The sequence below is a fragment of the Antedon mediterranea genome, chromosome 3 (assembly GCF_964355755.1).
Source record: "Antedon mediterranea chromosome 3, ecAntMedi1.1, whole genome shotgun sequence".
Classification (NCBI taxonomy): domain Eukaryota; kingdom Metazoa; phylum Echinodermata; class Crinoidea; order Comatulida; family Antedonidae; genus Antedon; species Antedon mediterranea.
This window is the reverse complement of record NC_092672.1, coordinates 36,586,236-36,611,528: the sequence shown is the minus strand read 5'-3', so window position 1 is coordinate 36,611,528 and position 25,293 is coordinate 36,586,236. Positions and strand designations below refer to the sequence as shown.

General features: G+C 33.0%; 1 protein-coding gene and 1 pseudogene across 1 annotated transcript; both read right to left on the bottom strand.

Moving 5' to 3' along the window:
* Nucleotides 1–370: 370 nt before the first annotated feature.
* Nucleotides 371–25,044, bottom strand: LOC140045448 (uncharacterized). Its single transcript, XM_072090357.1, has 16 exons — nt 24,823–25,044; nt 23,078–23,238; nt 22,523–22,705; nt 21,563–21,805; nt 20,984–21,133; nt 18,489–18,694; nt 17,702–17,926; nt 17,191–17,307; nt 15,032–15,183; nt 14,461–14,581; nt 14,186–14,345; nt 13,697–13,899; nt 12,330–12,473; nt 12,086–12,215; nt 11,210–11,486; nt 371–3,090 (listed from the first exon to the last, which is right to left on the bottom strand). Exons 1-16 carry the CDS (start codon nt 24,954–24,956, stop codon nt 3,030–3,032), a joined length of 2,667 nt encoding a protein of 888 aa, XP_071946458.1. The 5' UTR covers nt 24,957–25,044; the 3' UTR covers nt 371–3,029.
* LOC140045731 (5S ribosomal RNA) lies at nt 9,436–9,553 on the bottom strand (annotated as a pseudogene).
* Nucleotides 25,045–25,293: the final 249 nt, after the last annotated feature.

Sequence of the window (25,293 nt, the reverse complement as noted above, 5' to 3'; positions counted from 1 at the left end):
GGACGTAACGCAACGTAATGCTTGATTTCCACTTAAGACGCAACGCAAGGACGTAACGCAACGTAATGCTTAAGCGTGGTTCCCACTAGCGACGCAACACAAGGACGTAACGCAACGCAAGTGAATTGACCAATCACAAGCGATAGCTTATTCGCTTGTAATTGCTAACTGTCTATAACTTCGCTTGTCATTGGTCAACACGCTTGCGTTGCGTTTACGTCCTAGTGGGAACCACGCTTAAGTGAGTTGTCAAATCACAAGCGATGGATTATTCGAACTGTCATTTGTCATCGCTCAACACGCTTGCGTTGCGTTTACGTCCTTGCGTTGAGTAACTATGCAACATAACACAAAGTAAACAATGCTAACATCGCCTCAATTTTATTTATTATAAACTACACTAATGTATATTATATAAAAGATATATATAAGTACTGTCTCTATGTCATACACAAAAGTAAAAAACTAAACAGTAAAATATCATCTATAATACTCTACTATATTCTTATTGTTAGAATATTTCTATAAAAAAACACTGTTGTTACAATTATATAATTTAATACCCTATTCACCAAAATACAAATGTTTGTGCAAAATGTCAAAGGAGTTTGTTCTGTGCTCCTCCTAAACAATTTTCTCTTAACATTTTCACAGGAGTAATTCTCTAAACCATCAAACTAATACGGATCAAATGGTAATACTTAACCGCCCGATCGCTCCAAGTTTAATGTAACATTCTATATTTTTTTTGTTTTCAACTCATCGTTTACCGTTATTGTCTGTGTAAATTGGCCTTTATGTTTAGTACATTAATTTGGTTTGGTTTGGTCAATTAATGACGTCATGTTGGTCGAATTGGTTAAAAATAATTGCACAATAACATGTTTCTACTTATTACCGTTACACAAAGAAAAGCAGACTACAGTTTTGTTGTTTTTTCCAATTATTAAAAGAAAACAATATTTTGTGAAAAAAAAGTTACAGGTCCGGTCCATCGCCATTTCATTGTATCTCTCCTTATATCAATTTGGGAAACCTCTTTAAATGGAAGCTGCCTCCAACATTAGTTAGTCCGACAGAAGCTGCTCAGACAGAAGCTGGTCCGACAGAAGTTGGTCCAACAGAAGCTGATCCGAAAGAAGCTGATCCGAAAGAAGCTGGTCCGACAGAAGCTGGTCCGAAATAAGCTGGTCGGACATAAAGCTGCTCCGACATAAGCTGGTCGGACATAAGCTGGCCCGACATAAGCTGGCCCGACAGTAGCTGGTCCGATAGAAGCTGGTCCGACATAAGCTGGTCGGACATAAGCTGGTCCGACATAAGCTGCTCCAACAGACATCTTTACATTGTTGATGTACAATCTAGTTCACACGAAAGCGGAATAATAATTTTAAAATTAGAAACAAAAGTTTCGAACAATGCCGGAGATTGGGTCGACAGTATCTTGAGAAATATTAACATATCGATGTCGTACATTATTAAATTCTTCTTATAAATTCTTGATTTCAAGTTATAAAGAGTTTCCGATTAATTTTTCACCATCATGTGTTTCTTACACCTTGAACACTGTTTGTCGATTTTCAGATCTTGACCGTCGGAACATTTCAGTACGAAGCTATCACAGTCTGACAATTTGTGAACGCCTCCTTCGCACTGTTCAACCTTAGTAAAAGACACATCACCATCACCTTGTTTGTGAACGCACCAATCTCCATCTAGCAGTTCTTTCGATGTCTTATCGTCCACTTTATGCGTTGTCTTATGGATAGCATCATCAATGGCGCTAACGACCTTTTTCTCGGCTTCGTCTCCAACTTTCTTTATAGCCCCATCTCCAATTTGTCCTGCTTCTGTTTCTGCTCGATTCAACATTTTCTCGCAAATATCTCCCATTGTATATTTATTTCAACGTATTTAGACAATATTAAAGAAAATACGACGCCTAGTCTGTGTGGAAGCCAGGAGGTGAATGCAGCAAGCAAAGCATCCAGGTTTATATAGGCCTAATAAGGAAGCTAGCCAATCAACATTTAAAACAATGGGAATTCCCCTTTACGTGACACCTATGTCACAAGACAATACTGCCAAATCCGGAAAAGAATAACCACTAATAATCGTTTTTGTTTTAAACCTTAATATGGCAAGCCGACAAAAAGGCTAGCTTTTTCTAAATCCTGTTTATTACGGTAAATAATTTTGAACTACACTTTCTGTTTTGTTTTTAGTTTATAGAATCAAAACTATTTGAATTACTAGGATATAAAAAACGATAAATTCAACCTATTTCAGTGCTGTATCTCCACCATATGACAATATTACACCGTATCATAGACAAATTCCATAATACACGATCACATATGGTGCCTGTACAAGGTAAGGTTAGATTAATAGTTTTGGCTATAATACTACTAGACAAATTTCGATACAGTACCAAAATCGGCTATAAATTCTATTCAATCTAGGCCTAATTTGTTTAGTAGTGATATGATATAATATATTTATTTCCTTCAAAATACATAAGACGACGATGACAAAGGAACAAGTTCCCTACACGGTTTGATAAGTACAGTATTAAAATCTAAATCTAATTGTCCCATAAACATAAATAAAGACATGAAAAAAAAATGTTTGCACATATTCAAGAGGAAGTTGACAAGCTACATAACCAAGCATCAATACTAACTTGTATAATGCTGGTGTGGTACTAGATTCAGAAACCAGAAGTCACTCGGCCGATTCTTGAGGCGATCAAGCATATTGGGGAAAGAGGTGGAGTAGGGAGGTAACATCTTTTCTATCTTCTTTTTTCACCTTTAAAAAAAAGGGGTGGGGGGAATGGAACTGGTACATTCTCTATCTCTAAATCAATCTCTATAGTACGGTAACGTACCACTACATTTTTAATTATTATTTTTTTCACCATAGTTTTATGTGTTTAGCTGCTTCTCTATATTCTTTTCCAATCAGAGCACAACACTAGTATTCAGTATTCCGATGGAGTGTGACCTGACCTGTGACCTATGACCACTTTATGAACTGCACACTCGCTCCAAGCAGTTAACTACAACAGCCGTCCAACCGGTTTGATGGCTAAAACACAAATTAAATAAAATAGAAATTAATTTAGAATTAATGTCCGTTGAACACTGTATAAAATGTAAATAATACATTTTTTGCTTTAAATTACATTTTTACAGTTAACTAAATTTTGTTTAGTTCCAATTTTTGGTAAAAGTGGATAAATATTATATAACATTAAAATTGCATATTCAACAAAAAAAAAAGAAAAAAATATTTTTCAGGGGGACAATACATCTTTAAAGGTTTAGTTGATTTTTAAAATAGCTCTTCCTTATTTATCATATTTAACTTTATAGTTTCAATTTTCACTTCCCTTGTTAATATTATTTAAAGTACACACCACCTACAATGTGAAACTAAAACATATACAAAGGATAATAGTAAAGGAGATTAAAGTCAAGACCTATTGCTAACCTCAACCCATTCTACCACTATTGTTTTATTGCACAATACATGGAAATTCCATAAACTGAGAAAACGTTTTTGGGACTTCCCCAACTCCAATTTAAGGGAGTAAAATTTCCTTTATGAAATGTTACTGTTTCACTTTTAGTAAGAATGGAGTTGAGCCAAAAAATTTGATACCAGGCCCGGATACCGGGATACTAAAAACCAAATGGTATTAGTTATTTCCCAAGTCCAAATATCCAAATCTGTTCTATTAAATTAAAGTATAAAAAAGCTCAATAAATAAAAAAGTTAATGTAAATATTTGTAATGGATGTAAAATAAGGTCAAAAGAAATAAAGAAACATACAAATTGTGAGTACTGATTTAAAATATAATAAAAGAAACAGCTAATTTTTAATACATTTCTTAATATAAAGTAAATTTAAATGATAAATAGTCGTACTTTTACTATAACTTGCAATAAACATAAAATGTACGTTTTTAAAGCATACTTTTACTCCATCAATTTTATGTACATGTATAGATATAGTGCCTTTTTAACTACTATATTGAATTTTATTGTTTTTTATTTTTACAAAAATGTATGTATGTTATATAATATATATTTGTAAAAGGAATGAAGAAATGTGGGTGACCCCCACGAAAGAGGAAAAAAAAAATAAATAAAAAAGCTCAATATTTGGACATTTATTTAAAGGTGTACAGTATTGTCCCCCAAATACATCAAAAATGAAAATTAATTAAATCAGACTTTGCATAGGTTATTTTGTAGTTTTAATCAAGTTAATCACCTCCATAGAAAAAAAAAACTAAAAAAAAAAATGTTTTCACTTAAAAAAAGACAAAATAAATGGTTAAATTCAACCAAAAACCCATTGCTGGCAGCCAATTTGACTATTTTTTGCTTTAAATTACAGTTATTTCAGGTAAATACATTTTTTTTCAATCAAATTTTTGGATAAGTGGATAACTATTATGGGACATTAAAATGGCATATTCAACAAAAAAATGTTTAAGAATTATTTTTTCAGGGGGACAATACATCTTTAATGGCACTTTTTTAGAGTTTGTTTTTAATTATATCAGGCTTATAATTGTGTACCCTCTGTGTTCTATCCTTGAATTTTTCATACACAAACAGAGTGATGTCAATGGAAATAAGAATTATTTTGGCAACAACACCATATATTTCCAAAGAAACATCGTTAATTCTCAGTCTGTTTGGACTTTTTCTGATGCTGTAATTAATTAATTATTATTATAAATGCTGTTTTATTTATTCTTTTAGTTGCACACAAAGGTAATAACACCTTTATTGTTTAATCATATTATAATTATTATAAAATAATAATTGGAAAAATAGATGCGAGACTGAGAGTACATAAATGAATAGTTTTCAGTTTCATTTTTAATATATATAATAATTAAACTTCCTTTTATGTATTGTAATATTTCATTATGAAACGTCAATACAAAAATTGTGAAAAGATTTTGAATAATCTTGAAAAAAAAAAGAACTACAGTAATTTGCCTAGTGTAAACAGGGGTTAAAGGGATTTAGTCACGTCCAGACAAGATACAAGCTTTTACTCATTGTAAGCCCTGATCGGTAGTCCTTGTTAAAACGCTCTATCTTAAATGTATTATAAAGTGAAAAGATTTTGACTAATCTTGACAAAAAAACAAAAAAATTGCCTAGTGTAAAAAAGGGTTAAATGGATTTAGTAACGTCCAGACGAGATACAATTTTTTACTTGTATTGTAAGCCCTGATCGGTAGTCCTTGTTAAAACGCTCTATCTTAAAAATGCTTTATAAAGTGAAAAGATTTTGAATAATCTTGACAAAAAAAAAGAACTAATTTAAAATATAATAAAAGAAACAGCTACTTTTAATACATTTCTTAATATAAAGTAAATTTAAATGATAAATAGTCGTACTTTTACAATAACTTGCAATAAACATAAAATGTACGTTTTTAAAGCATACTTTTACTCCATCGATTTTATGTACATGTATAGATATAGTGGCTTTTTAACTACTATATTGAATTTTATTGTTTTATATTTTTACAAAAATGTATGTATGTTATATAATATATATTTGTAAAAGGAATGAAGAAATGTGGGTGACCCCCACGAAAGAGGAAAAAATAAATAAATAAAAAAGCTCAATATTTGGACATTTATTTAAAGGTGTACAGTATTGTCCCCCAAATACATCAAAAATGAAAATTAATTAAATCAGACTTTGCATAGGTTATTTTGTAGTTTTAATCAAGTTAATCACCTCCATAGAAAAAAAAACTAAAAAAAAAAATGTTTTCACTTAAAAAAAGACAAAATAAATGGTTAAATTCAACCAAAAACCCATTGCTGGCAGCCAATTTGACTATTTTTTGCTTTAAATTACAGTTATTTCAGGTAAATACATTTTTTTTCAATCAAATTTTTGGATAAGTGGATAACTGTTATGGGACATTAAAATGGCATATTCAACAAAAAAATGTTTAAGAATTATTTTTTCAGGGGGACAATACATCTTTAATGGCACTTTTTTAGAGTTTGTTTTTAATTATATCAGGCTTATAATTGTGTACCCTCTGTGTTCTATCCTTGAATTTTTCATACACAAACAGAGTGATGTCAATGGAAATAAGAATTATTTTGGCAACAACACCATATATTTCCAAAGAAACATCGTTAATTCTCAGTCTGTTTGGACTTTTTCTGATGCTGTAATTAATTAATTATTATTATAAATGCTGTTTTATTTATTCTTTTAGTTGCACACAAAGGTAATAACACCTTTATTGTTTAATCATATTATAATTATTATAAAATAATAATTGGAAAAATAGATGCGTGACTGAGAGTACATAAATGAATAGTTTTCAGTTTCATTATTAATATATATAATAATTAAACTTCCTTTTATGTATTGTAATATTTCATTATGAAACGTCAATACAAAAATTGTGAAAAGATTTTGAATAATCTTGAAAAAAAAAAAGAACTACAGAAATTTGCCTAGTGTAAACAGGGGTTAAAGGGATTTAGTCACGTCCAGACAAGATACAAGCTTTTACTCATTGTAAGCCCTGATCGGTAGTCCTTGTTAAAATGCTCTATCTTAAATGTATTATAAAGTGAAAAGATTTTGACTAATCTTGACAAAAAAACAAAAAAATTGCCTAGTGTAAAAAAGGGTTAAATGGATTTAGTAACGTCCAGACGAGATACAATTTTTTACTTGTATTGTAAGCCCTGATCGGTAGTCCTTGTTAAAACGCTCTATCTTAAAAATGCTTTATAAAGTGAAAAGATTTTGAATAATCTTGACAAAAAAAAAGAACTAATTTAAAATATAATAAAAGAAACAGCTACTTTTAATACATTTCTTAATATAAAGTAAATTTAAATGATAAATAGTCGTACTTTTACAATAACTTGCAATAAACATAAAATGTACGTTTTTAAAGCATACTTTTACTCCATCGATTTTATGTACATGTATAGATATAGTGGCTTTTTAACTACTATATTGAATTTTATTGTTTTATATTTTTACAAAAATGTATGTATGTTATATAATATATATTTGTAAAAGGAATGAAGAAATGTGGGTGACCCCCACGAAAGAGGAAAAAATAAATAAATAAAAAAGCTCAATATTTGGACATTTATTTAAAGGTGTACAGTATTGTCCCCCAAATACATCAAAAATGAAAATTAATTAAATCAGACTTTGCATAGGTTATTTTGTAGTTTTAATCAAGTTAATCACCTCCATAGAAAAAAAAACTAAAAAAAAAAATGTTTTCACTTAAAAAAAGACAAAATAAATGGTTAAATTCAACCAAAAACCCATTGCTGGCAGCCAATTTGACTATTTTTTGCTTTAAATTACAGTTATTTCAGGTAAATACATTTTTTTTCAATCAAATTTTTGGATAAGTGGATAACTGTTATGGGACATTAAAATGGCATATTCAACAAAAAAATGTTTAAGAATTATTTTTTCAGGGGGACAATACATCTTTAATGGCACTTTTTTAGAGTTTGTTTTTAATTATATCAGGCTTATAATTGTGTACCCTCTGTGTTCTATCCTTGAATTTTTCATACACAAACAGAGTGATGTCAATGGAAATAAGAATTATTTTGGCAACAACACCATATATTTCCAAAGAAACATCGTTAATTCTCAGTCTGTTTGGACTTTTTCTGATGCTGTAATTAATTAATTATTATTATAAATGCTGTTTTATTTATTCTTTTAGTTGCACACAAAGGTAATAACACCTTTATTGTTTAATCATATTATAATTATTATAAAATAATAATTGGAAAAATAGATGCGTGACTGAGAGTACATAAATGAATAGTTTTCAGTTTCATTATTAATATATATAATAATTAAACTTCCTTTTATGTATTGTAATATTTCATTATGAAACGTCAATACAAAAATTGTGAAAAGATTTTGAATAATCTTGAAAAAAAAAAAGAACTACAGAAATTTGCCTAGTGTAAACAGGGGTTAAAGGGATTTAGTCACGTCCAGACAAGATACAAGCTTTTACTCATTGTAAGCCCTGATCGGTAGTCCTTGTTAAAATGCTCTATCTTAAATGTATTATAAAGTGAAAAGATTTTGACTAATCTTGACAAAAAAACAAAAAAATTGCCTAGTGTAAAAAAGGGTTAAATGGATTTAGTAACGTCCAGACGAGATACAATTTTTTACTTGTATTGTAAGCCCTGATCGGTAGTCCTTGTTAAAACGCTCTATCTTAAAAATGCTTTATAAAGTGAAAAGATTTTGAATAATCTTGACAAAAAAAAAGAACTAATTAGATTTGAACTTGTCACTACGGACGAGTTAGGTTATCCGCAGCGCAAACGCCACGTTCACGTCAAACGTTAGAATATTGCGCACAGAAAAACGATTATGCCATTGAAAAAATGTTAAGTGTGCTCCCTATTTTGTGTCACGTCTAAGTATATACAGTATACACTAGTGACTATATACTGTATACGTACTACATACAGTGCAGAATAGGTGAAAATAGGTGACCAAAGTTATTCGCGCTTTTGAACATGATGACGTCATCACAATTTGAAAAATGGTAAATTAAAATATGCTCAAAATGACATGAAACTCGTAGAAACTTGCTTAGAAATTGATTTTTCGTATCTTTAAATTTTAAACGCGCGTGCGTGCGTAACTTTTTGTGAAACATTTTTAATCCAAAGGAAAAAAAAAAAAAGATCCTGACAATAACAAGGGGTTATCCGCCAAGTGCGGATAACCAATTTGCCTAGTGTAATCAGGGGTTAAGGAGATTTATTCGTGTCCAGACAAGATACAAGCTTTTCCTCATTGTTAGCCCTGATCGGTAGTCCCTGTTAAAACGGTTATTTTGTCTGTACTACCATGGAAGAGTGAAATTACATGGAAAACTCGACATGAGCCGTTGAAGCATGTTAATCTAATAAAATTGCTATTGTTCTCTAAATTCACTCTTTTCTGGTACTACAATATACTTCTGATTGTCAACTAGCTAGAAGCGGAGGGATGCCAAAAGGTCAGGGGACTACTCAAAATGACCAGTGTATAAATTGTTGCTGGCGTTGGTTTTAAACATTTGTGTGTAATAAATCCCACACAAGTTCTGATTGCACAACATTGTCAAATTTTTATTTTTTAAAATTTTTTTTATTTTATTTAATCGAAACGATAGCGATAATTACCGCCACTAACAGGTTTGATACAAACAAAGCCAGGACTGTTTAAAGCACCTTGATTGGTCCTAACATTGATCAAGGGCTTCTCTCGTCCAGTGCCCACCTTGACCAGAGGTCTGAGGCAGATACTAGATGCAGGGGCTGCCATAAGAGTCAGCAGTGCTGATTTCAAATGCCTAACGGGACCCCAGCTCCGTATACAGCACCCGTTATTCCCAGATGGTCTCCCATCCAAGCTCTAACCAGGCCCAACGTCGCTTAACTTCGGTGATCTGACGAGAACCGGTGTTTCAACGTGGTAAAGCCGTATAAGGTAGCCAGTCTTTCTACACATTCACACTTTGTATGTAAAGCTCTGTCTACACTATCAAATTTTATGTGACAAAAGAATGTGAATCTGAAGGTTAATAACCAAAATAAAATAACAATGATCAAGCATACGGTAAAGTATTATTAAAACACCTAAATTCATATTTGAACAAATTTACAAATTCTAAAGCCTTGTCTACACTATCAAATTTTATGTGACAAAAAAATGTGATGTGTATATGGACATGATGATGTCATAGCACTATCATTTGTGCATATCACTTCCATATTTGGGAATATCACACTTTTTTGTCACATAAAGTTTGATATCGTAGAAAGAGCTTAACATGGTATTTGAAGATTTGAAGGTGTATTTTAACCATATGGGAAAAATATTCCCACCAACTAAGAAGTGCTTTGTGTTCTACCCCTTACTGTGTTCTTTTTGTGAACACAATAACAAAATCTCACTATAGGCCTATTCACAGTTTATAGTTCAGGATGATTAGTTTCACAACACCACAAATGAAAAGTTTGCGGCTTGAAGCTGATAAATGGGTCACAGATTGGTCACATGACTGTAACATGACATAATGCATGCACTTTGAGTAGTACTAACTATTGTTATTGTACACAACTAATATACACTAAAACCAGGGAGTTTTAAATAAATATTTTAAAACTCTACTAAAACACACCTACTGAAAATGTATCATAGTCATTTGATTGGTCTATTTGGTATCACATGCCTTGCATAATTTTCTCCCATATCAACAACTACAGTACTACAGTGTATACTCAAATTGTTGAGCAACACCTAAATATTGCACGACGGAAAACACACCTGTAGAGTGCGCCATCTATACTGATCTACACCCAAGCACTAAAATGTTTGGCATGGCCTAGTCTTTGGCATTTGATTGAAGATGGAACGCGATGGAACGCGGTGGATGCATTGTTTTGGCAAAACTATGGTTGGTTTAAGCACATTAGCAAATCAACAACTCTGAATACTAGAGCTCTTGTTTGTGTGTTGTTTCTACAAGATTTCCTAGTGATTCTCTGTGAAACCTTTGGTCATTTAATACAAAATTGAATTCACACTACTCAAACCAGGTTATAACCCAAGTTATTTGGAAAAATATGCTGAGAATTACAGGTAGAACCACGCCTATTCAGGGGACACCAGTGGCGTAACAGCTATGATCCCTCAATGGCTAAACCAAGGGGCCCCGAGGCTTATGAAGGCCCATGAGCTGTGCCCAGAGGAAAAAACAGGCATTAAAATATGCAGAAAAGGCTCAAAACGCCCAAGGCCTCACGCGTTGGAACTTGGAGGGCCACTTTTCCTAAACCAGATGCCTCAGGCCTCTGTATTACGCTACTGGGGGACACATCTCTTAAAGGACACTTTTTTAGGTCCTCAAGGTGTCCCAAGGGTTCTACTGCACAATGAATGAACAATCTAAAGCTCTGTCCACACTATCAAACTTTATGTGACAACAAATGTAATGTGCCCATGAACATGATGATGTCATATCACTACCATATTTGACCATATCCATACCATATTTGAGCATATCCATACCATATTTGGACACATCACACTTGTCAAAATAGTTTGATAGAGTAGAGAGAGCTAATAATACATTTACTTACCTTGCTCCACAGCCTCTTCCATTATCACCATGGAAATATTCATAAAACAAAATGAGATCTTTCCAATTTGGATCGTCCTTGTACATGTCGTTCTCTCCATGACATGGTCGACGCCCGTTCTCATCGGGTAGGAACAGTGAGCTGAGTCGTCTAGAGATCTCTTTAGCGCAATCCTTCAATCGCATTAGGTTTCCAGAGCCTGTTGGACATTCTACTTTGAATACTTCTCCATAGAAGAAATCGTATCTTTCCAGTGCCTCGATTATTAAATAGTTCACTATAAAAAAATAGGCAATTTTTTTATTCAGTCAATTAATTCAAATTGTCACACACACACACACACAATACAAAAACCGACAATTCTTAAATTAAAATAGACATACGATAAAGTTATTGTAGAAAATGTAATTTTAAAAATTGGAAAAAGAATGTCTTAAAATATCTTGTATACTATTGTTCATCCATATTTGAATAAATGAACTGAATTGAACTACAACCTATACTATATGGCCATACTGAAGAGCTTTGGAGAACTCTAGGAATGTTTGTTCCATTAGGACATGTTATTTACAAGGTAGCCAGTCTTTCTACACATTCACACTTTGTATGTTAAGCTCTGCCTACACTATCAAATTTTATGTGACAAAAGAATGTGATGTGCCCATATATGGACATGATGATCATTACCATATTTGGACTTTTTTTTGTCAAACTAATTAGATAGTGTAGACAGATCTTAAGAAAATGAAAGTTTCATCAATAAGCTGGTACAAAAAGATAACTGGCAACAACCAATGAACTCCACTAAATCATTCAATCATCATTTCATACCACTTTGGTACGGATGTCAATTAAAAGTAAAAACTAATAACTCACCACAAAGCCATATAGGGCCTCGCCAGTTACTATTACCTCCAAAGAGATAGGTACTTGATTCACCAGGTACATAATCAACCTTGTACTCCTCTCCTCCAACATTCACCGTAAATGGTTTATCCGCATGAGCCTACAAAAAGGAAACATCGGTTTAAAAAATATGTTGATGTTATGGGAAATGAAAGGATTACAAATAATAGTATTGCTATCAGAGAATTCTGCTAACTTGAATCATGAATATTACCTTTGAAAGAGATCGGATACCATACTTTGAGAGGAATTCATTCTCATCCAGTAAGTAGGCCAAGACCTTTTTTAACTTCTTTTTATCCGGAATACCAAGAAGATGTCTTCCAGAAACTTCACCATCAGAAGTCATGTAAGCAATCTGAAAAAAAAAATTAAGCTGATAATTAAATAAATAATTCAAGAATAGTACAGTCAACTCTCCTAACTCTCTGAAAACCAGAAACTATCCCAATACCAGTCTTTTATTATAGATCAAAAGGTTTCAAGAAAACCAGAAATATTAGGCCAGCTCAAACCTGTCTGGCATTGGGGGAGTTCACTGTATACACCTAACGTATTTGGCTATCTGTAATATTGGAAAATAGTAAATATATGTTGGTTTGAGTGAATGGCTGAGTGGTTAAAGCTCAGGTACAGGCATGAATTTTAAATTTAATATTTGGTTAATTGTACATAAATCAAATATTTGTAACAGAAATCGAGACGAAAAAACATGAATTTCACTTAATATGGTCAAATACAAAATTTGGCAAAATTCTTCAATAAAAACCAGGAAGACTTTTTTTCAGTAGTTAGGTAGTTAACCTAATGTAATAACATGTCTGGTGACTCCCTAGACGGTGAAAAAAGATGGTGGATATACGGTCGATAATTTTTGCTATAGCATGAAAATAAAAATCTGAAGTTGAATAAAAATATCAGAAATGTAATATTCAAGTTACATTACCTATATTTAGTCATCTGATTATTTTTACCACACCGTTTATTTTTCATAGCTTTTTAAGATGCCTCTCTATTTACAAAATGTGTGTACAAACGAATAGAGATTTTACTGTGTAATTTGAACTATCCCCCCACTGATAAGAAAGTGCTTATTTTCAACAAACTCGTGTAACACAAATAAAATCCCAAAAATTATGAAACATAGGGGAAACTATAGATCGATAATTATTGGAATGTATGATCAATAGAAATTTTTTGCCCACACCTGGCCTTTAAGACAGTGGAACCGTTATACAGCCATAACATCGGTTCGAGGGTCACTCGCTCCATGGTTCTGGTGGTAAAGTCTTCTCAGAAAAAGGCTATAAATCGTAGCTCCAGTGTACACGCATTGCTCGTGTGCACTTTAAAGTATATCTTTTGAGACGAGTAGGGGGGTGTACTAGTTCACACTCAGCCACTGTGTCGTGGACAGAAGAGAGAGCACCGTAAGTGGCTGCAGGACATGAAGAGACCCTTAGGGAAAAAGCATGTTTTGAAAGTATAACATCTAGCCCACAGCGCCTTGGAACACAAGTGGATATGTGCGCTTTAGAAATCTTATATATTATTTTATTATTATTATATTATGTTTTATACCTGAGATGATAAATCAGGTCTGTACTTCATAAACCACTGAAGACGTTTATTAAAGCCAGGCATCTTGGAAGTGACAGCCTCATCTAACGTCAAAGAGGCAAAGAGCGGAACCAATCCTACCATTGACCTGATGCGCATTGGTTGAGTACACGTATCAGTACGCAAAACATCATAGTAAAATCCGTCATTATTATCCCAAAGACCTATAAATGAAATCAATATTGAGTGCAAGTAAACTAAAAACTAGTTAAGTTAATAATCATCTTAGAAACTGGAGTGATCAGGTCTCACATAAAATGTATTCCAACTCTCAAACTAAATCTCTGTCTACACTATCAAAGTTTATATGACAAAAAAAATGAGATGTGCCCATATATGGACATGATGATGTCATATCACTACCATATTTAGGCATATAACAACTATAATTGGGCACATCACACTCTTTGACAAAACTTTAGAACACATAGAATATTAAACCATTATTACCTCCTCCTCCCGCCATCTGATTCATGGCATCAACAATGGATACAAAATGCTCAAAGAATTTACTGGCCATGTCCTCGTAGCTTGGGTCAGTACGGGCTAGCTCTAAGGCAATGTCAAGCATGACGACACAGAAGAATGCTACCCATGCTGTACCATCAGCCTGTCAGAAAAAGAATATATAATTTCTGTCGTAAAAGCTAATAAATAAGTGCTCAGGAACTAAACACTGACCATAAATGGCATTACTAAAATTTGCAGTTTAACAATTAACAAACCTGTTCTAGAGTTCCACCGGTAGGCAAGGGCCGTGAACGATCAAACACTCCAATGTTGTCAAGACCCAAAAATCCACCTGAAAAGATATTTTTCCCATCTGGATCTTTTCTGTTGACCCACCTAAAATAAAAATAAATATTTTTTCAACTCTTAAATTCAAGATGAAAGTATTTTGCCGTTATAATAATAATATTGAACATTTATAAAGCGCTCACAGCGTAACATGAAAAGAATAACTATTGAAATAGGTGAGTTTTCAGGAGAGATTTGAATTGGAAAGGGGATGGAGTGCAACGGATGGAATGAGGAAGTTGGTTCCAGATAAGCCTTTGGGCACGGATTTCAGGTTGGTTCTAGGTGGTCTAAATTCCAGCCAAGCGTTTGGGCACGGATTTCAGGTTGGTTCTAGGTGGTCTAAATTCCAGACAAGCGTTTGGGCACGGATTTCAGGTTGGTTCTAGGTGGTCTAAATTCCAGCCAAGCCTTTGGGCACAGATTTCAGGTTGGTTCTAGGTGGTCTAAATTCCAGCCAAGCCTTTGTATTGAAGCTAACTAATAAAATGCACTAACCATGTGAAGTTGAGAAGCAACTTCTGAAAACATCTGGCTAGAAATTGCCTGTCTCGTTCACCTCGTTTTCCAGTCATCTTGAAGACACGGAAGACAGCCCATGCATGCACAGGAGGGTTGACATCTCCAAAGGCAAATTCATATGCTGGCATCTAAACAACAACAATATATAAAATAATCATTATCATATCTGTATATTGTTATTATCCACTATTAATCGTTTTTTTTTCTTCTTGATTTACCTCCGCCAAGGAGGTATATGTAATCGGTAGCGTGTGTTTGTTTGTTTGTTTGTGTGTTTGTTTGTTACTTGGCAAAAAAGAATTTTGCCAAGTATAGTATTCACTTTGTTTGTATGTTTGTATGTTTGTTTGTTTGTTAATGTTAGCAAGATAGCGCCTACAGTTTTCAAGTTATCGTTCTGAATTTTTGGGTGTAGATAGGTATATATTGGCAGACCATGCCTATTGAAAATCAACAAAATTGGTTTATTAATAACTTCACAAATAACAAAAATGATATTATTTTCAGACCGGCTAGTGTTAAAAGATAGGAGACAATTTTCAAAAGCCGGCGAGCAGTCTTAAAGTAACAAGTGTACTGAAATTGCATTTTCTCGAGAACTACTTGTCCAAAAAACATCATTTTTGTACAAGAGGCAAGAGTTATAAATTGTGATTTTTAATTTTAAAACAAAAGTTGATTCAGTGTACCAGCTTTTTTATACGAGTAGTTTAAAAAAACCTATATCTTTTCAAATTCACCCGTTTGTTTTTGGCGTTGCTGTTCTATTGTTATTCAAATTAAACTATTGTAAGTTGATAAGTAGTTTTGTTAGCACCAGCGTGTGTCCTTCCTTATTTCATCAGGTATATACTTACAGAACATGTCTATTGATTTTCAGGTAAATTGATATATTACTACATGGGTTAAGGCAGAGGCGCCGCAAATCGGTACAGCTTCAAGACACTCCTCGACCATTATTCTGGTCAAACTTGATTTTAGAAAGGTCATTGTTGCAATGCCGGAATTGTTTGCATTAAAAATTATTTAAACAAATTATTAACCTTATCAGTATTTTAACCATGTAAAGATAATACCTAAAGCAAAAATTGTATCTTTCAACATGCTCCCAGTCAGTGGATATATTTTGCCAAGTACTTCACTCAGTTTCTGAGTGCTTTCATTTGTTTGTTTGTTTGTTTGTTTGTTAGCAGGATTACTCAAAAAGTAATTACAAGATCTTTACCAAAATAAATAGACAGATAGATATGTGGTCAAGGACCATTCCATTAAATTTTGGGACCATTTGGGACCACAGTCCCAATTCTGGACCACTTTTTAGTATACTTTTTTAGACCTGCTAGTGTTAAAAGATAGGAAAGAATTTTTCAAAAGCCGGCGAGCAGTCTTAAAGTAACAAATAAAGTGAAATTCCATTTTCTCGAGAACTACTTGTCCAAAATACTTCATTTTTTAACAAGAGGCAAGAGTTATAATTTGTGATTTGTAATTTTAAAACATAATTTGATTTAATGTGCACGTTTTTTGATGCGAGTAGTTTAAAAAACCTATTTCTTTTCAAATTCACTCGTTTGATTTTCGCGTTGCTGTTCTATTGTTAGTCAACTGAAGCTATTGTTAATTGAAAGGCTTGTTACAAAACCATTACACCAAACTCGCATACACATGCTTGTAATGAAATTAGCCTAAATCACAAACAGCATTAAGACACACACAAATATATATATATATATATATATATATATTTTACCGGAGAAATCTTATGTAGGAGAATTTTACAGTAGGCGGAGGTATGCCCTCTCGGAGTGGCTTTCTAGTTTAATTTGTTATTGTTATTTTTTTTATTATATATATTTAGGCAAATTCATTCACTATCTTTAAAGGTGGCAATCCTGTTCACAAGACAAACATACACATACACAAGATGCTCTACATAAACAAAGTCTTATTACAAGTCTTTGGGAGGACTTGAACCCAGGACCCTTGAATGGGTAGCCAAGCACCATAACCTAATTCCATTAATAGAAATGAATGTTTATGATAATACAGTACGAAATATGGAAATAATAATCACAAAGCTTGCAGGTTTTCTTGTTAATATCAGAATTAAAATCTAAAAATATCAGATTTTTTACCTGGCCATTTGGTGCCATGTACCATTCTCTGAGAAAAAGAAGCAGCTGTTCTTTTGCAAAATCTGGATCAACCCGTGCGAATGGGATCATGTGAAATGCCAAGTCCCAGGAAGCATACTGAAAGAAGAAAATAGATTGAGTGTCAGAAAATACAAATATTATCATCACAGTACTTTTTAATATGGAAAAAATCTTATTCCAACTGACACAATAGTGCAAAACGGAAAAAAACTTTCGATCCATGACAGTAATACTGATCTAAATTTCAGCCAGGAACAGACAAGGATCACCAAGACTGACATTGTCCTCCACAGAGATGGCAATCCACTTTACAGGACACACAATTAAATTCACTAAGCTACAACTTAGTCAGGGTTCTAGATAACATTTCTTCCCTTTTTATTTATCATAAATGTAAGTATAATAGTACCAGGGGCCTAAATACGGAATTTGGAGAAAAACTATGTATATGGGGTGGGACTAACACTTGGAATATAGAAAAATAAATTACCCAGGGATATTCCCATTTGTCAGGCATTGAGACAACATCTCTATTAAATAGATGTTTCCACTCGGTGTTCCTTCCTTTCAGACGACTTTCAGGAGGCGTGGGTTGATCTTTGTCTCCGTTCAGCCAATCCTTGACAATATAATGGTAGAATTGTTTACTCCACAGAAGGCTAGCGTACGCCTGTCTGGCTACTCTGTACTGTTCTTTATTACAAACTGGAATTATCTGAAATATACAAGTTTATATCAACACATTCCTGTTTCTTCCTTAAAAGTCTGTTGTTTAGCAAACAACTTATACCAAAATGAATTGTTATTGATAGTTCTGTATGTTTAGGTGTTAGTGGGTTTAGGCATACTTTACCATGGCGCAATTCATTTTGTATTGGGGTTTTTTTTACAATTCAAAAGGGATCATCAATGTTGCTGCTGTAAATAAATGGTATTACAGATACTACAGTCACATGTTTTGATATGGTCCCTAGAAATTAGTTTATTGACCTTTTTAATTGTTGTTTACTGTATCAAGTTGTTGTTTATATTGTTGTTCTTTTGTATGCACCTTCCTATTGGGTGAGTACCACTGTTGTAAAAGTATAAACTCCAAATAAATTATTATTGTTATTAAGTTGAATTTCAAAGGGGTAAAGAAAAGGATACTGGAATATGAAATCGTCAGTTTCACAATTATATAAATTTGATAGATTTTTACATCCATGTGGCAATGTAGTATGGTTTAGCCTACCATGTTTGAAAGCAGTGGTTCAATCAATTGACTTGCACTATACCTTTGAGTAAAAGTCATCTGCCTCTTGAATTCTATCTTTGAAGATTTTATCAAACACCTCCCCAAAATACATTCCTTCTCCGGGGTCCTCATCTAGGGCCATAAACCGCACCTTAACGGTACGCTCTTCACCTGCTGGCACCTCTAATTTATACAGAGGGGCGCATTTTGTTCCTCTTTGTCTTGCATCAACTGCACTAACTTCATCTGAAAGAATCAAATGTATGCAAGTTATTAGACTTGCCCCAAGTCTGTATTGTTTTATTTGTTTTTATTTCGACCGCGATTTTTGTCTAAAAATACAAAATACAGTTTGGAGTATCCAAACTCAAGTAATACACGTATGAAACGCCATATGTGCAAAAATATTTATATTTTTACTAATATTAAGAAAAAACTCCGTCTGGAGCCCAGACTAGCAAGTTATATATATCGTCACCAGTAATGTGCTTTATATTCTCAATTCTGTACTCTCATTGCACTGATGAGGGGCTAGTGTTGCCCAAAAGCTCTGCTAATTTTTCTGGCTGTTTTACTTTATTGTTTTGATTTAGCTTTTTTCTTATTTTATTTGTATCTCCATTGAGATCCAGCCACTGATACCTACAGCATTGTCATTTTTTCAGTGCTTATTTTATTTTGTATCTCCATTGATATCCAGCCACTGATATCCACAGCATTGTCATTTTTTCAGTGCTTATTTTATTTTGTATCTCCATTGATATCCAGCCACTGATACCCACAGCATTGTCATTTTTTCAATGCTTATTTTATTTTGTATCTCCATTGATATCCAGTCACTGATACCCACAGCATTGTCATTTTTTCAATGCTTATTTTATTTTGTATCTCCATTGAGATCCAGCCACTGATACCCACAGCATTGTCATTTTTTCAATGCTTATTTTATTTGTATCTCCATTGATATCCAGCCACTGATATACCGACAGTGTTGTCATTTTGTCAGTAACTTGTCTTTAGATGTATATGCAGTATTTATATATATTTATAGCTCTGTCTACAAAACATTACACTTATCTTTTTTGCAAATTGTTTATGTCAAGATATATATCTATTACGTTACTGAGTATTTCAGTAGAAAGACGCAGACTCAAATAATTATATTAATCAATTAAATAAGTTATTTTGCATATACACATTAAATATAAAAATAAATAGATGTAAATGAAAACAAATGGAAATGAATTCTCAGAAAGCAGGATTTGCATTTAATAGGTGAATGATTTAATCCTATTTTGTATAATAGGTTGATTTTTTGCTTCAGGCATAGCTGCAATAATAATATAAATTATAAAGACATAAAAAATACCGACATATCCTTATTTGCATTGATAGATTCGTTTCTTGTCATTTCCAACAAACGTTAATTAAAAATTAGTTTAAAAAGTACAGAATACTTTCATTTTAATATACACTTTGGTTTGCCTTTAGGGTGGATACACACTAGATAAATATATTGACCTAGTTGTATCTATACACTAAGGTATCTACTCTTACATTAGTAGTAATTACTAATAACTAGATGGTAGTTTTTTTTATTTCAAATATCAAAAAAATCGACCAAAATTACAACTCGTGGCTAAGAGCCAAATTGCATGTCATATTACATCTAACAGTACGAACATTCACAGTAAGAAATGTTCGATTCAAATGATGAGGACCAAAAATAGTTTTATTAAAATAGGTATTTACAGTATTGTCAAAGTATTGCAAGTTTATTCTCAAAGGGCCCATATATTTACCTACCGTATGTGTTAAACCAAGGGCTCATAAATTTACCTACTTGTGTTAAACCAAACTCTGGCAGACTGAGAGATTGGGATGTTCCATTCATCGCAAATCAATACATTTGTATAATCGTATATTAAATCCATCAAAATAGTATTTTTTTAAGAAAATCGGCCTGTCTTCAACATTATGATACTGTACTCCAGCTGTTCAACCGGTTTTCAGCTATTAAAAACAATTATCATAGGAGGAGATAGGAAAATGCGAAGCCTCCTCGCATTTTTGTGGCGGGTATTTTTCAAGATGGACATCCATTAGACAATGTATACCACGATCGAAAAACACCCCTATTTGGGGCAAATCGTTGAACCTAAATTCGTTTTAATCGTCAATAACTAATTATCTAACATAATTGAATTAGTAAACAGGGTTACATCAGGTGGTTAAAATCAGTACCGAAAGTAGGAACCAACTTTATATACCATCGAGTAAAAATTCTAGAAGTAAGGCGCGATTTACCGAATTTTGCCCTTACGTAAATTTATATATAGATAAATACAAGTTTTTCTAATTATGCTGCAATATGTAAATCATATCTTGTAAATCCAATGTACTATAAGCGCTTGTTTCGATAGGACGAATATGTTGTGTTGTGTTTTATAGGAACACAATGTAATATCATATAGTTTTATAATATTTCAACTTTTAGGCAAATACTCAACCATTTAATATATATAAATACAATACCTTCTATGACATAGCGATGGAATGCATCTCTGAAAAACTTTGTGTAGTGGTCAACGCTGTAAAGGCGTTCCATATTTGTTTCGTTTTCTGTGAAAAGAACTTTAGGCTTGTTCCCATCTGGTCCAGCGTCGCACACATAGTAAAACTTCTCTGTTAAAAAAAATAAATGTAAATTTATTAATTATCATCATTATAATAAAACAAAGACATGAGGTTTGTTGCCATCTGGACACACAAGACTTTCTTAAATGAAATGACCAATGGACACCCTATTAGGAGAACACTTTGTTGGGTCCCATCTAAACTCTATATACACTAACAAACTACCTGAAAAGTGTGATGTGCTCAAATATGGTAGTGATAGTTTGTTATTCAAATTGGAATTTATAGTTGAAAAAAGCTCTCTACACTATCAAACTAGTTTGACAAAAGAAGTGTAATGTGCCCAAATATGGTAGTGATATGACATCATCATGTCCATATAAGGGCACATCACATTTTGTTGTCACATAAAGTTTGACAGAGCTTAATAGGAGTTCTATTGTATTTTCAACACAAACAAATTCAATGTAAACTTACTGAGACTTTCATGAGAGCAGAGAACCTTTCCGTCTTTCTGCATGGCCATTTTAGGTTTCATTGTACATCCTTCATGCGTACAACCCCAAATCCACGTGTTACGATACCATAACTGTGGAAGGACGTGAATTGTGGCTGTCTCTGGTCCTCGGTTTGCGACGGTAACACGACATAGTACGTCATTTGGTCCATTCTTCGCATACTCAGTAAACACATCCCAATACTTTTTTTGATTGAAAACACCTTAAAATATAAATAAATAATGATTTGTTTAAAAAAACACACAATTATAATTATATAAATAATATTAAACAATATATCCATTAATCATTTTAATGTGATTAATAATTATTTGGTGAAAACTGCAATATTGTCACTTGCGTAAAACATATGGCTTAAACAGACACATGAATCAAATCTAGCCAAAGTATTACAAGCTCTGTCCACACTACCAAACTTTATGTGACAAACACATATGATGTGCCATATATGGACATGATGATGTCATATTACTACCATATTTAGGCATATCACTACCATATATGGGCATATCACACTTTTTTGTCAGCTAGTTTAATAGTGTAGACAGAGCTTAATAAATAAATAATATACTCATTAATCATTTTAATAGGATTAACAATAACCATTTAGTAAAACTGCAATATTGTCACTCGCCAAAAACATACAGTATGGCTTAATAAATAGACACATGCTCAAAATCTAGCCAAAGCCTTATTGAAGACTGTGAATTTATATTTTTATATTTATTATAGGCCTATTTTTTACCTTTTGATGTTTGCAATGTCAATTCAATTCAGCAACTTTTGCTGCAATGTTTTAGTAATTTGGATGTTGAATTTTAATAAATACCTATAATATTACTATATTATAATATATAGAGCAGATACAACACAAATTTGTTGTGTTGAGTCAAGAAAAAAAACTTTGACAAAAGCTTACCTGTGTCTTCCAGTTCAAACTCTGGTTGTTCTACCCCACGTCTAGCGTTCTCTTCAACTATGTGTGCGTAGGGGTACGCTGCCTGTGGGTACTTATACAGAGCCTTCATGTACGAGTGTGTTGGCGTAGAATCAAGGTAATAATAACACTCCTTTACGTCCTCTCCATGGTTCCCTTGTGGGCCTAGAATGCAAACATTCAGTTATACATAACATTTATTCAAATTTTTCACTAGACTACTTGCAGTTATCAAGTCAAAAAGTCATTTTGTAAACCCTCAGAAACTTATTAGCTTGGTGTAGAATGACTTTTGGACTCAATAGCTGCATAGTCTAATTACGCTAATGTATGCATACAGGTGTCATTTTACTGCATGTAATATAATTGGTCCGTTGCTTGTAGTGCATGAAGAACATTTAACATTTTAATAAAATTCTTCATAAATTCAAGTTAGTTGTTACAGAAATAAAAATAAAATATTTTTTTTTTCATTTATTTAGATTTGTATTTTGTATGTTTTCTAATAGCTTTGAAAAAACTACTATAGTAACTAACCAGTAAGACCAAAGAGTCGTTCTTTCAAAATGGTATCTTCTCCATTCCAGAGGGCGATACAAAAGCACATGCGACATTCTCGGTCTGTGATTCCCATAAGGCCATCTTCTCCCCACCTGTACGCTCTAGCTCTGGCATCATCGTGAGGGAAGTAATCCCAACTAGAGAGAAATAAAAACAAAATTCAATTATATGAAATCTTTTTTATATAAAAAGCTAGAGGTTTTCAGATGATATTAAATGCTATATTATTGCATAAAAATAAATTCTAATACAATTTACATACAGTAAAACTGACACTTGGATGTAAGGGGTAATATAATCTTGTTGTACTTTACATAATACATTTTATTCAAAGAAAACCTTATACATTATGTATAAATTGTATTTTACAATTTGCAATTCCCAGTTTGATAGAAATTACTAAATTGCGGCAGTACTTATGCAACCCTGCAGGCATCGCAATACCCATAATGGATTTCTCTCCATCAATTTTGTAATATAATTAATTTGAATCACAGTATGAACAGCTAACTGTATGGAGATATGGTTGGAATGAGAGTTTGAGAGAAAAAATCAATGTGAACATGGATTAAATATGTGTCAGGGAATAATTTTTTTGTATATTTTACAGATTTATCATTATTTATTGTGACTGGTTACTGGTAAAATAGACTAGTTTCATATCAATCTAAACAGCATACCATAGTTGTTTTATTGGTAAAACTTCAGATTGAACTGATTATATAGTTAGAAGGATAAATATTGTGTCGACTGTTTTATTAGGTTCATATACCATTAGCACAATGTAACCACAATTATTATCTACAGGAAAAATTAAGTTTCAAATTCCCTGAAGCAAAAGAAAGTGTAGTCAATTGTTAGAAATATATGGTGGTTTGAGCTCAAACAATACAGCATTATTATTGATAGATGGAACCAGGAAAGAATAGAATAACAATAGGCACAATTACTGCAAATATAATAGAGGCAGGGCAAAGTTTGTTCAACAGGAACTATCATACAAACCGTCTGAAGGGTGTTATAAATATTAAATAAATAATGTTATTTCCTTATTTAATGAAATAATTGAAAGTTGTTATTATTTTAAACAATTGGCATTGATAAACTTGATGAGGTTTTTACAATGTGAAATAAGGGAAGAGTGAATGTTCAACAAACTTTAAAAATACTGAAATTAAATTATAATTAAATATGGATATAGATAGGGGTAAATCTAATAGTGTTCAATGGTTTTTAAGGGTGAATATGGGACAGGGGAGACCTAAAATATATATCAATTTAGTCTGCCAAATATATATTAAAAGTAGCTGTCAAACAATAGAGGGGCGGGGCACGTTCCCCCATGTGCACCCCCTCTGATTTTTACTTTTAAATTATTTATTATACGCAAGGGTTTGAGGTTTTCCAAGTTTAGCAATATCTGCATTTTATTCATTATGGTGGTTGGTGCGACTACCACTTATCCTCTGCATCAAACAACGAGCACCCCGTCGATCCACCTCCCCCAACATACCTTTCCCCTGTTTCAATAAACCAAGATTTAGAACATTCATGGAACAACTGGTCATGCACCCCTTGATAATTTATTAGATGGGTCACTCAAGCTATTTTTATCTTTTCGCCTACCACCAGACCATTCCATTCATTAAAGTACAGACTCATTGAGTGAGTAAGCACAATTCTGGCTGCCTTGCAGATTTTAAAGACTCATTCACACCTACCATTCGCCATTAGGAGAGTAATCTTCTCGTACGGTTCCCCACTGACGTTCGGACAAATACGGACCCCATCGTTTCCAGTTTTTCGTGCGTGTTTCTGATTCCTTTAGTCTTTTTCTTTCAGGACATTCTGCCATCTTTAACCTTGACCTTGAGGGGACGTACCTGTACCTGCAGTGCACCTTACCTGTACTATACACACACACACACACCGTCGTACCAGCCCACAACAAAATACTACTTTTGTTTATTGAGGTATATTCAGAGCCTCATTCTGACAATGGAGCGTTCTCTACTTCTCTACGGAGCGCCATTTATGCATTTATTTACTTCGGAAATAGAAATAGTACTACGGCAACTGGTCCAGTCACTGAATTTTTAATATATTTTGTATGTTAGTACACTTTGCTTCCCTGGTGGCAAATTGGGTTCAATTGAGCACAGTGGTATATTCATATTCATTATTTTATTTTT

Coding starts and splice junctions, on each gene's coding strand:
- LOC140045448 (XM_072090357.1), bottom strand. CDS start 24,956: ATGGCAGAATGTCCTGAAAGAAAAAGACTAAAGGAATCAGAAACACGC. Junction 18,695..20,983: donor CCATCGCTATGTCATAGAAG/GTATTGTATTTA, acceptor TGATTCTTTCAG/ATGAAGTTAGTGCAGTTGAT. Junction 17,308..17,701: donor ACAAATGGGAATATCCCTGG/GTAATTTATTTT, acceptor TTCTTCTTTCAG/TATGCTTCCTGGGACTTGGC.